At 38.9% G+C, this 11,555-nt stretch overlaps 1 protein-coding gene and 1 pseudogene across 4 annotated transcripts in view; one reads left to right on the top strand and one right to left on the bottom strand.

Annotated features, from left to right (window-relative positions):
- Positions 1 to 731: 731 nt before the first annotated feature.
- LOC138621616 (sodium-dependent neutral amino acid transporter B(0)AT1-like) lies at positions 732 to 5,236 on the bottom strand (annotated as a pseudogene).
- Positions 5,237 to 9,808: 4,572 nt separating this feature from the next.
- The window catches only part of fhod3a (formin homology 2 domain containing 3a), a 57,399-nt gene continuing 55,652 nt past the window's right edge, over positions 9,809 to 11,555 (top strand). For all 4 annotated transcript variants that reach the window (XM_069699550.1, XM_069699541.1, XM_069699532.1 and 1 more), the window contains exon 1: positions 9,809 to 10,299. In XM_069699550.1, coding sequence (XP_069555651.1) covers positions 10,135 to 10,299 — 165 coding nt within the window. In that variant the 5' untranslated portion in view covers positions 9,809 to 10,134. The remainder of the gene's footprint in view (positions 10,300 to 11,555) is intronic.

Below are 11,555 nucleotides of genomic sequence, written 5' to 3'. Positions count from 1 at the left end.
GTGGAATTGTTTTCTTTCTAAATAGACGCCTTTCTCTTAGGGCAAGTGTCATTTTAACTCTTCACTAAAGAACATGTAGGAACAGTGGTGACAGACAATAGTGAGAAAGATTGTCTTTTCCAAGTATGAATACATAGAGTTTGAGAACTATTTTTTCTGTTACATTCAGCATGTATATGCATCTCGTGTATAAAAATACTTCCTTCTTGTCTTCACATTAAAAAATATGACCATGTTATGTCAAAATAATGGAAAAATAATTTTCATGCAGTGAAAATAGACCAGAAAATAGATAGGTAAATCCCTGCAAGACACATTTTGAAAAACTGTGCAAGACAAACAGGTCACTGTTGTTTTTCACGATGTTTATTTATTATATTTTGTTACTTTTCAAAACTGCACAGACTTACCGAGTCAGTTCAGATTCAGTTCAACAAACAAGTGGGAATAAAAAGGCAAGCAAGTGTTCTTTAGAGCAGCAAGATAGTTTAGTCAGCTCTTCACAAACAACACAATAATAATTGACAAATTAACAACATTTGTAATACAAGTGAAAAATAAATCAGGTCTACACAACACAATTTTTACAAGCTACAGCAATGGAGATTCCACCATGGAATAAACATTCCTTATTGCAATAGCCTCTTTTTTTGAAAACTTCGAGTGTATATTTGCCACGTCTCTTATTTGATAAAAATACGTTCACACCCCTTAAGCAGCAGGATCCAGCATTATGCTACGTTCCTGTCTTACATGTTGATTTTGGCCGAGATAGTATTGAGCTCAGATTTTGTATTGCTTTTCTTGCAGCAGCATCTTCGGAATATTCTGTACACAGCAAATCCTGGGATCAAAAGACTGGGAACTCCTGCCAGGAGGAAGATAATAAAGTAGACAAAGTTGAGATAAGGTAACTTCTCCAGCACGGGGAAGTTGATCTGTAAACGTGACAAGGAAGAGACATCCAAATTAAAATGTATGTTTATGAATGACGAGTTCTGAATATTTTACACTATTTGACATCAATTCAGACATACTCATAATATAATGTATCTGACATAAGTCATTTAAATATGGTAAAAGACTTAGCAATGCTCTCTTCCCTGTAAAATCAATGAATGAATTTTACAAGTGCAAAAATGAATGTGATCACATGTGACCACATACACGTGCTTGTTCACATGTGAAACATGTAATGTGTGAAGCCCATGTCGATTCCCATTAGAAAACTTTTCCACATACTTGCCCTTTTGTTATCAAATGTTGCAACATGTGTTAAACTTGTGTCATACATGTGATCACATTTGCCCCATTTGGAAAACATCTGAGAATTATGTATTTTTTCTGTATGTGTTGGAGATGCAGTATCTTACCTGTCCATTCCGTACAGGTAGGCAACACCAATCATCTCACAGAAGGCGATGATGAGCAGAGGGATGGAGCCTGCATAGCTGTCAAACAGCACCAACCAGTATTTACCAGACCGCAGAGCAAAGATGAGCGCGATCAAGAAGGCTGAGAAGCATACAATTCCTGAAATCCAAAAGAACACAAAATAACAATAAGACTGTTTTTCGTCAGACCCTCTTATTCCGCTGTAGGAATCAATGCACGGTCAGTACGTCGGCCCATGTGTCTGTATGATACCTGTGAGCACTTCTTTGGGAAACTTCTTAGGGAAGATCTGCAGGTCCGTTGCCCGGAAGCCAATGATGGAGTAGATAATGATGGCAGCATGGACAGAAGTGCAGCCGTTAATAATGGAGATAATAATAGCATCCTGCTCACAGTTGTTGCTAGAAGAAAAGAAACAGATACATTTTCAAATCAGTGACTTTAGATACAATCATTTTACTTTATTTTTACATAACACGCCTTAAAATGCGATATGTATTACTGAATTTTCACGCCACTGTAAGTTGTTACTTGTACAAAGATAAGTCGTCTCAACATAATATGTGATCCAAAGTGTGTGCAGCAGGCTTACTGCACAGGGTTGTAACTAGAGAATGAGATGAGACCCCCAAAGGCCAGGGAAAAGGAGTAGAAAACTTGCGCTCCTGCATCCAACCATGTTGATGGGTTCATCAACTCATCGAGCTAAAGATTGACAACATTGTCATTAGAGTTGTGTCTTTAATAGCTGGTGCACACTAGAAAATGTTCACATTTGAAAAACGTGGGTGATCACAGACTGTTTGAACAGATATTTGATATTTTAATCATAAGAATGCGTACTTAAAACAATTCAGTCAAGAAAAAGGCCTACACACTTGCCATCTTACGGCTACTGACAGTATAAAGATTATTAAATGACTTACATCTGGAGTGAAGAGGAACTTAATTCCTTCTACAGAGCCTTTCAGAGTCAGTCCTCTGATGAGGAAGATGGTGAGGACCACGTATGGCAGGGTGGAGGTGACGTATACAGCCTGGGGGAAAGGAAAGAGAATTATTAATATTATTAATATTATTTTTGTTGTTATTGTTGTTGTCTTCAAAATAACTAGTCTGGTCTCTGGAAGACACAAATAAGTTCAATTAAATGTATGTAATAGAAACTGCACATGCACACAGGTCTTTTCATTTCTTTAACCTTGATTGGATCTCTGGTTGTAGCTGGGCACAGCTATGTTGGGAAGAAACTATCTCTGTGATTTCATCATTTTCCCAATTTACTGCCCATAATCAACTATCAGTCTATCAAAAGCTGTCACTGGAAACTTTGTGCAGAAACAGTTACATATATTGTAGTAACTAAGGAAATAGAGTCATTCTTGTTGTTTTTGTTGTCATCAGGCATGACGATGCAGGCGGAGCAGGGCTGAAAGTTCACTCTTTTGTCAGGACTTTAGATAGCAGAGAACGAGATTAGCTGATATGGAAAATTAAATGACACATCAAAGCATGATATTTATGAATGGTCATTTTAAAGTCTTTTGTTGACATGTTGTGGCCTCGGCAGAGAGGTGGAGATCATATTCAGCATCTAATCATCTTCTTACTTATGTCATTGAACTTTCTGTATTAACACGAGCAAAATATTAACGCCTTTAGGTCATTTTCATATTCTCCTGACTATCTCCAGCTCATGTTTTACCTTGACACCAGGGCCACTGAGATTGTTAGGAAATTGCATGAGAACTTTGCATCTTATCTCAGTGTTGCTATGAGGGTTCACGGCATGTTTGAGATAAGAAGTGTTTTTTGGCTTGGTACCCTGGCTCTGCCTTATTGGTCACAGCTTCAGTGAGGTTTCGAGGCTGTAATACCTTGAAAACTACAGAATGCCAATTAAATTATGCTAAAACTGTCATGTTCCCCAGATTGGTGCAGACCAATGATTTGATCATTTGTGTGGTTTTGTGTTCAATGTTTTGACTATTGACTGATTTGATGGAGACATTCATACTGGGCTTGTGCAAACCAAAACCCAATTTCACTCTGTGAATATATGGGTCTGGGGATGCTCCATAGAGAAACGTTTCCAAACATTCCTTCTACTTGGTGTAGACCTCGGGTTAATTTTAATCAATCAGCTCGCTCCGAAACTGGCTGACATTCTGCCATCACTGCAACTACCTACCGTGTCCACCAAAGGTTTTTTTTCCTGAGCACATTGTTTTTAAAGTTGATTTTAATGAACGCCAGCAGCGTGACGCGGTGCTGAGTGTTTATTCTGCACTGAGCGTTGAACGTTTTTTTCCGGTCAGCAATAGTTGCACTCGTCATTGTCACCAACCGTCCAATCACAGTGAAGGAGGAGCGGGACAAACGTGATTAACCACCGAAACTGGTTGCTAATTGGTCGGCCCTTCAGAGTGGCTGTGCAAACACTAATACGGGCCGAGTACCCGCACTGTTAATCACAGCGAAGAAAACTGAAGCTGTGAGCCATAGACAGCGCCGCCAGGCTTCATTCATACCCCTCTCAGGAAGAATTGAATCCATGAACTTTTAATTTTGAGCTATCACCAGGTCAGAGTTATAATTTGATTTTTATGGCCAAATACCAGTAATGATAACGACATTCTCCTTGTGTTGTTAATTAGCAAATGTTAGTATGCTAACATGCTAAACCAAGATGGTGGCCACGGTAAACTGGTAATCATGAGCATGTTGATCTAGTCACTATACAGGCATGTTAGAATGCTGACTTTAAGCCTAACGTCCCACTGTCCCATGCACAGCCCCCCTCCAAATGTTATGTGGTTTAATGCATCAGTTGTTCTTTGCAGTTAAATGGGTATTTAAATGTTATTCAAGAATTTCCCCTGGCTTGTCAGAGTTAATATTGTCCTCGGGTCAAAATGACTGTGTTCAGCTGTGTTCAACCAAGTTCTATTTTATTTCTATATTTTTATATTTTTGGGGATCATTGGTGATCATTCTTTAAATAAACCCTCACAGCCTCCACCAATGATTCCAAAAAATATGAAAATAAATAAGGACTTGGTTGAACACAGCTGCGGGTCATTATGATCCAAGGACAACACGAGAGTTAAAGTGCATTGTTAGGCTCATGATGACACATTATTGTTTTATAGTGTCACTTTCATTGTGAATTATGTACCCTTAATACTTTCTTTCTATATTTGATACCACACCAGATTTTTGTCTTCAAGAAAAACATTTACAACTAAAAAAAAAAATCAGTTTGGATGAGATATATGCAAAGGCAATTCTAACAAAATTTCTTGCATTTTATTTACATGAAATACACTGGTGAAATATAATTCGGCTATATATTAATACTGGAGACATAAAAAACTTTTAATTTGTGTAATCGCCAGACAAAATGCAGAAGTATCCAAATAAATGGATTTCATTTTATGGTGACAAATACTGAATAATTGAAATTAAAAGTATAATGCTTTTGCAAACACAAGACATCCAATAATTCTTCAATGAGCAGGTCTATAGTTTTTCCTGACAGTTCTTTCCTAATTTTTTTATTTTATTTTTAGTTATCAGTTTCAACAATAAAGAATTATTTATTTATTAATTATTTATTTATTATCATAAATATGCCTTTGTCATATTTTGGCTCAAGTAACAAGTACGGGAACCTCCAGACGTTACCAAGCTCCACACAGAAGCCCACGCAGGTGAGCAGATACTGGGCTTTGTTGTCTCATTTGGGCCTGTCCCCAGCCTCTTCCTTCTCCATCCGCTCCAGCTCTCCATGAGACGGGATCCGCTCTTCAAGCCCAGGGCTGGGAAGAACAAGTCTCATACTCTGCTGAGGCAATCTAGTCTACAGCTCCCTGAATATCAGGCAGGCTTTTCAAACGGGGCGAGGAGGTTCTCAGTGTTGCTGTCTGCAGAGACGACGTGTGCTGATGGTGTTTTATGTGCATATGTTTTGCCCCTTTCACCTTAAACATTATCTTCACCATCATATTAAGGCAGAGTGTAAAATTCTGTTACCATAAAGTGTCCCTGCGAATAATTGATAGAATTGGTAAGCGTACAAACACACACACGCGCGCGTGTTAGGTTTTGCTACACAGCAAATCTGGAGTGAAATATTCTGGAGTTAAACAAAGAGTTTGATTTTGGGAGTTTATCTTCTAAATTAGACTACAGCTTGTGTCCGGTGTTACTCTCGTGTGGGGTAATATTTTGGTGTTCATTCACTGAGTGTTGAGGAGCATCATCCAACACTACTCCCTGTGTTGACTGCACAGCTTTGTTGCCCTATAATCATTTCCCAGCATGCCTTAGTTATTTCTTCATAACTTTTGAGAATAAAGCAACTAAATCAAATCTAAGTGATGGGCAGAAATTATATTTAGTTTTGTTAAAACAAGCTGTTTATTAATATTTCAATGACGACATAATGATAAATAAAATGGAGCTATAATTCAAAACCATAAGTGTACAAGGTAGCAACGTAAGATATAAAACAATCAGTCATAAATATGAGTTTGTCAGAATACAACTTGTCACAAACCTTTCTTGCAGCATTAATTGTTGCACTCTGCATATAAGTGATAAATACAAATTTGTTATTTATATGTTGTCTTGTTGTCAGTCTTACATAAAACCTTTATAGCTTGATGAAACTTTGACTCCATGAATGTCAAACAATACACACTTAAAAGTGTTGACTGTCAACACTGCCAAAGAGTTCAAACAACTCAAGGTTAAAGTAGAATTTAATCTTTATGGTAGTCAAGTTTGAATTCCTAAAGAGTCCAAGGTTCAACTCCTGAAAAAAGTTACTTCCACTCTGCTTGAGAGTGTATTCAATGGTCTCACATATACAAGCAAAAAGAGTTGATTTGAACTGAGAGAATTTATTCCAAAGATGTGAATTTTCTGTGTAGGTTTTGGTGGATTTTTTTTCAAAATCACCAACCAGAATAAATTAGCATTAAAAACAGCAACCTATTAAGGACAAGATCTTCTATAAATGTGTGACTACAGAAATATTCTCTCTTATAATGAGTTTTATAGAAAACTAAAATGTCCCTTAAGATGTGCCAGCTCTTTGGCACTCACTCCCATGTAGTCGTAATGACTCTAGAAACCGAGAACTATAAAAGCAACATTTCACTGAAAGACATGATTGAAACAAAAAAAAAGGACACATATTAGCAACATTAAATCACTATATTTCAGAAAAAAATGTCAATGCTGCTTTAACTGACTCACCAGAAAAGATACAAAGGCCTCTCAAGTGAGGTGTCCAGAGTTTGCTCGAGACACTGTCAACCAAAACGAATCTACAGGTCCACAGGTGCTTTACCAAAGCTTCCTTCAAATAGTGACTTTGTCAGACTGTACTAGGTTTGTTTTCATATTCTTGTCTTTCGAAAACTACTAATTTGACTGGTTTTCTATTTATTTTTCTAAAAAGCTCAAAACAAAACAGTATACTGTGCACATGGCATCAGTCCAATTTAAGTGGGTTAATGTTTTGATTCCACACGTTTTGTGTGCACGTGAGCGTCTGGGCATGTGTGTAAACATGTGCAGGTGCATGGACTGACTTTTATATATACCTGATATGTGTGTGTCTAAGCTCTGTAGCTTATAGTGTATGTTGTGGATATGCTTTTTTTAAAATTTTGAAATAAGTAATTCAATAAGCTCCAGCATAACACTACAATATGTTTTTGACATTTACTCAATACCTTGTGGTTGTTTATTCATATTTGCTTTTGTTGTTATTTATTTGAGTTTTTGTGGCACATACATGTAAACTGATATGAAAATGTATTCAATGAAAACTGTTTCAAGAAATAATGTGTTTTACACTTGAGGGAACCACATCAGTTCGAGCAGAATAATGAATGATGGTTTGGTAACTTTTAGTTAAGAATTTATTATATTCAGTAACTAGCAATCAATCATGGATGTGGTTTAAGTTCTGGTCGCAAATGGTATTAAATGTACTATAAACATTGAACTGTATTTTTATGTAGACAGTCTGCAGCCGATATCATGTACTGAAAATTCTCTTGTTTACGATGGTTTCCTGTAATTATGCACCTGCTGGACAAAGCTTGACAGCTGGAGATAAGAGAGTTATTGTCAGTAAATGGTTGTCAGGGCGTGAGAAGAACTCTGCACTTTACTTTACAACCAAACACTGGCTTGAGATTCACGCTGTGTGGAGTTTTTTTTTCTCCCTGATTCATTAGTAGTAAAAAGAGATAGTGGATTTTTCTGCCATACACTGATGATGTTCACAGTAAACAGATTGTGGGCTACTGTAAATATGTTAAATAGCTAATGGATCGAATTTATACATTTCTTTTAACCACAGGACTCTCATTCAAACAGTGGCAATGCACATGGCAACGTACTGGCCAGATCATTTGGGTTTCAATGTCTTACCCAAAGTCCCTTTTAACATGTGGACAGAAAAAATGAGTAATGGACAACCTGCACTGCCAAGCAAAAAAAAGAAAGAAAAAAGAACAACATGATTGTAAAAATGGTGTCTCCGTTTTGAGCTATTGTCTACAACTAAAGAAGGATGTACTGTAGAGTCTTGGGGTAAAATTGGAAGATTATTACGTGACGGTAAACTAATTACTCCCAAATTGACATCAACAGACAACCACTGACTCACTTGTAACTTCAACCAAGCAGCAATTCCTAATATTTACAGCCTCATACAATTTACTGTATACTGCATGTTACTTATGCCCTGGCACTATAATGCAGCTGTTATGTTCCTCTGGTTTATACCCTGAAAATACTTGTTTCAAGTTTTGAGAAGTACCGGAACAGGCAAGCACTCTGTACCTGCATTTAAATACTTTGGCCACAAGAGGTCGGAATTGGTCAAGATTGCTCTTCAATTTGCAACAAAACTCTTCCACAACATTTGTCTCTGTAGATCAGTGCTTGAAGTGGGAAAAAAAGTACCAGAGCTCCCCTTATTAACATGTTGCCCTGTGTATCAGGCGGCCGGTATTAGCAAATTATTTATCAGCCTACGTTCTAAATCTTTATAGTGAATGAATTATATTAGGACATATTGCAGATGTTCACAAAATAAATGTAGTGGACACCCATTTACCCTAAATCATTGGAGGAATAAGACTAGGTCAAAATGCAGTACATGGCTGGACTGTGTATAATAAGATACTGGAGGGGTTTTAGTTTGAAACTCATACAGGAGGTCAACGTCATTCTGATAACTTATGGTGACATCAGCCAGGTGCTGCACATCAGACCAGGCAATACCACGGCTCTCATAACCACGCACCTGCAAAGAGGAAGTTGAGACCTTTTGTTCTCCAAACTTTTCTTTAAATTTACTGTTCTAAATTAATAACGCTAGGACACCACGGGTCACTGAGTGGGGTTATTGCACCAACGTGATGACGGAAGGAACTACTGAAGAGATCAAATTAAAACTTTAGATTTATCTAACATATCCTATCTCAGGCAGAGTGAACATAGCCTATTTTTAATTAACAAAGTGTCTTTGGGTCATTTATAAACTCATTTAACCGTGGTGATTTTCTAATGGTTTTGTTTTGTACTGCAATTTTACAATTAAAGTCTGTGGAGTGTCATTTGTTTTCCCCCTAAGGGAGCGGGGACGCGTCAAGTTCCCGGATGTGACAGCAGATCTAATTAGCTTTCTGCAATTTCAGAAGGAACAGTGGTTAATTGGGTTGTGTTGTCGGATCATATAGTTCACGGCAGCAACCGTTTTGGAGCCAAGCCAACATGATTTTAAGGTTAGCACAGGTAGAGGAGAACCAGGTGAGCGTCGCGTAACGTAGTGCACCCTGGGTAATGCTGTTTTTTTGTGTGTTTTTTTTTTCTTACGTCATGAATCGCCCGGATGACGTGATGGAGAGGACGGAGAAGTGCATGTGCACCATAAAAAGTCACAGAAAACTACACTGGCCCACTTCGAGCACTGCTGTAGATGGGCTATCTGGAGTCATAGTTTTATGGGCATAGTGAGTAATTGTGCTCAATATATTATTAGAGATTAATTTTGTTCCATTAGGCTATTACAAACTTTTTTTTTATTTTTTTTATTCACGGTATTCATTGCTTTATAGCCATTATGTAGGCTATGTTTAGTGCGTACAGTTTTTGCATCTGTAACGGTACTATGGCCTCTTGGGTCATCGTTTGATTTGTATTCGTACTCATATTTAGCTATCGTAGGATTAGTGCAATTCATTTCCATATAGAAAAGCGCTGCTAAGCCGGAGACAGTGATCCGAAGGGAGGGGGGAGGAGGGAGAGATGAGGCAGAGGGGAAAATAGATACGGGGGAGGGACGGGGTGGATTTACTGGGACTCAGACAGACAGCAGACCGGCTGTCCCAAGCTGCGCTGATCCTTCACTCTCCGGCACCAGGCTGGACTCCGCCACCTGCCTGTCCGAGAATAACACAGCGGCATCGAAAGGAGCGGGGCGAACAAAACCAAAGCAAGGAGGCGAGACGTCAAGATCCTGACCGGCATCTTCTTCGGCCATCCACTCGTGTCCAGTGTCCTGTGGGAGGACAGGCTGCGCACAGGGCGCACTTGGCGACCGGCGTTTGTTGTCGTTACCAGGAGAGGAGCGAGCGCAGCGACGCAGCCGGCACAGCTCTCATTCATCCGGACTGCCCCACTCGGAGGAGCCACTTGCATGGATGCACCATGGCCACGTTTGTCTGCAGGGTTCAGTTTTTAGATGACACCGATCCGTTCAACAGCACCAACTTCCCAGAGCCGACAAGACCGCCGCTGTACACCTTCAGAGAGGATATCCCTCTCATCAACCAGCTAGCAGGCGTCCACCGGCTCCTCAAAGCTCCACACAAGGTAGGATTACCAGTGTAAACAGCTCAACCTGGAATTAACCAGCCCTATGAAAACAGTTCATGCATAGTGACTCATGAAATCTAGAAGTGATCCACCTTAAATAAGATCCATGAAGCAAAGGACAACTAACAATTATTATTACAATTATTCATGTTTTTATTCAAAGCACACATTCATGAGTTTACCGTAACACTACTTGAGGTTTTTGAGACGGCTGTTTTTTTCCTTAAAGCCTCTTTGCAAATAAACTTCCATAACCACTATTTGGAGGCTATTTTGAGACATGAGAGCACAACTGATTGGCTTTCCAGCTTGAGGAGTGAAACAAGGTTGCAAAGGTTTGTCTCAGAGCCCACAGCAACATCAAACTCTGACTTCACTTGTTTCCGATGAAATACTCTGATTTAATCCCATGTGGGCACACATTTGATCCACTGAAGTGCCATTGAGTAAAAGTGTTGGATCAAGTGGACTCTGACGTGTAAACCTTTTGAGTGGTCTGGGAATAAAAAAACAAAAACAAAAAAAAAACATCCATGTGTGATTCTCTGAATAAACACTAGTGCTTTATTTTTGCAATATGCCTCGCATATCACAGTGACAGGTGGCCACAAACGCATTAATGCAACTAGATACAGTATCCTGAGTTGCCTCATTCATCTACAAGTGACAGTCCCAGTGTTAAGGCACCCAGCAACCTAAATCACAGATGGTCAAACCTGGTGGAAAGAGTTGGGATATGATGGCTGTGAGTCAAGTTCAGTGTTTAAAGCAACTAATAAAAATAAAAAAAAAAAAAAAAAAATAGCAACACATTCCTTACTGACTTAAGTAGACGCAAACACACAAACACGTGAACACACCCACATAGGAGCAGATACTTTATTTGACCTCATTAGATGCTATACAGTTTCAGTTGAAAATGCAGATTGAATAGAATTGAAAAATACAAAGTGAGGCACATGAAAAAAAAACCCCCAAAAAACCTGAGTTTAACTGCTGGCACGCAGAGCAAACCAGCGTTCAACAGCAGAGTGGTTTTTCCAAAACCAGCAGATATTTCGCTGCCCCATCTTTTAAAAACCACAAAACAAATGAAAAATGGCCCACAGCACAGAAAAGCTTATGATTACAACCTATACGCGGACAGATGGCACTGCCGGCATTCGTGTTTGCAATTTTGTTCACATCAGGAGGGAGACAGCGCGCAATGGCAACTGGATATTGCCCTTAGATTATAGGGATGAAACTGAACG

This window comes from Brachyistius frenatus, unplaced genomic scaffold (assembly GCF_029030835.1).
Source record: "Brachyistius frenatus isolate BFR_SWC_R1_liver_20210118 unplaced genomic scaffold, ASM2903083v1 Contig_2, whole genome shotgun sequence".
Taxonomy (NCBI): Eukaryota; Metazoa; Chordata; class Actinopteri; family Embiotocidae; genus Brachyistius; species Brachyistius frenatus.
Note: the sequence above shows the minus strand (reverse complement) of the source record. Positions and strands in the feature narration are given on the sequence as shown.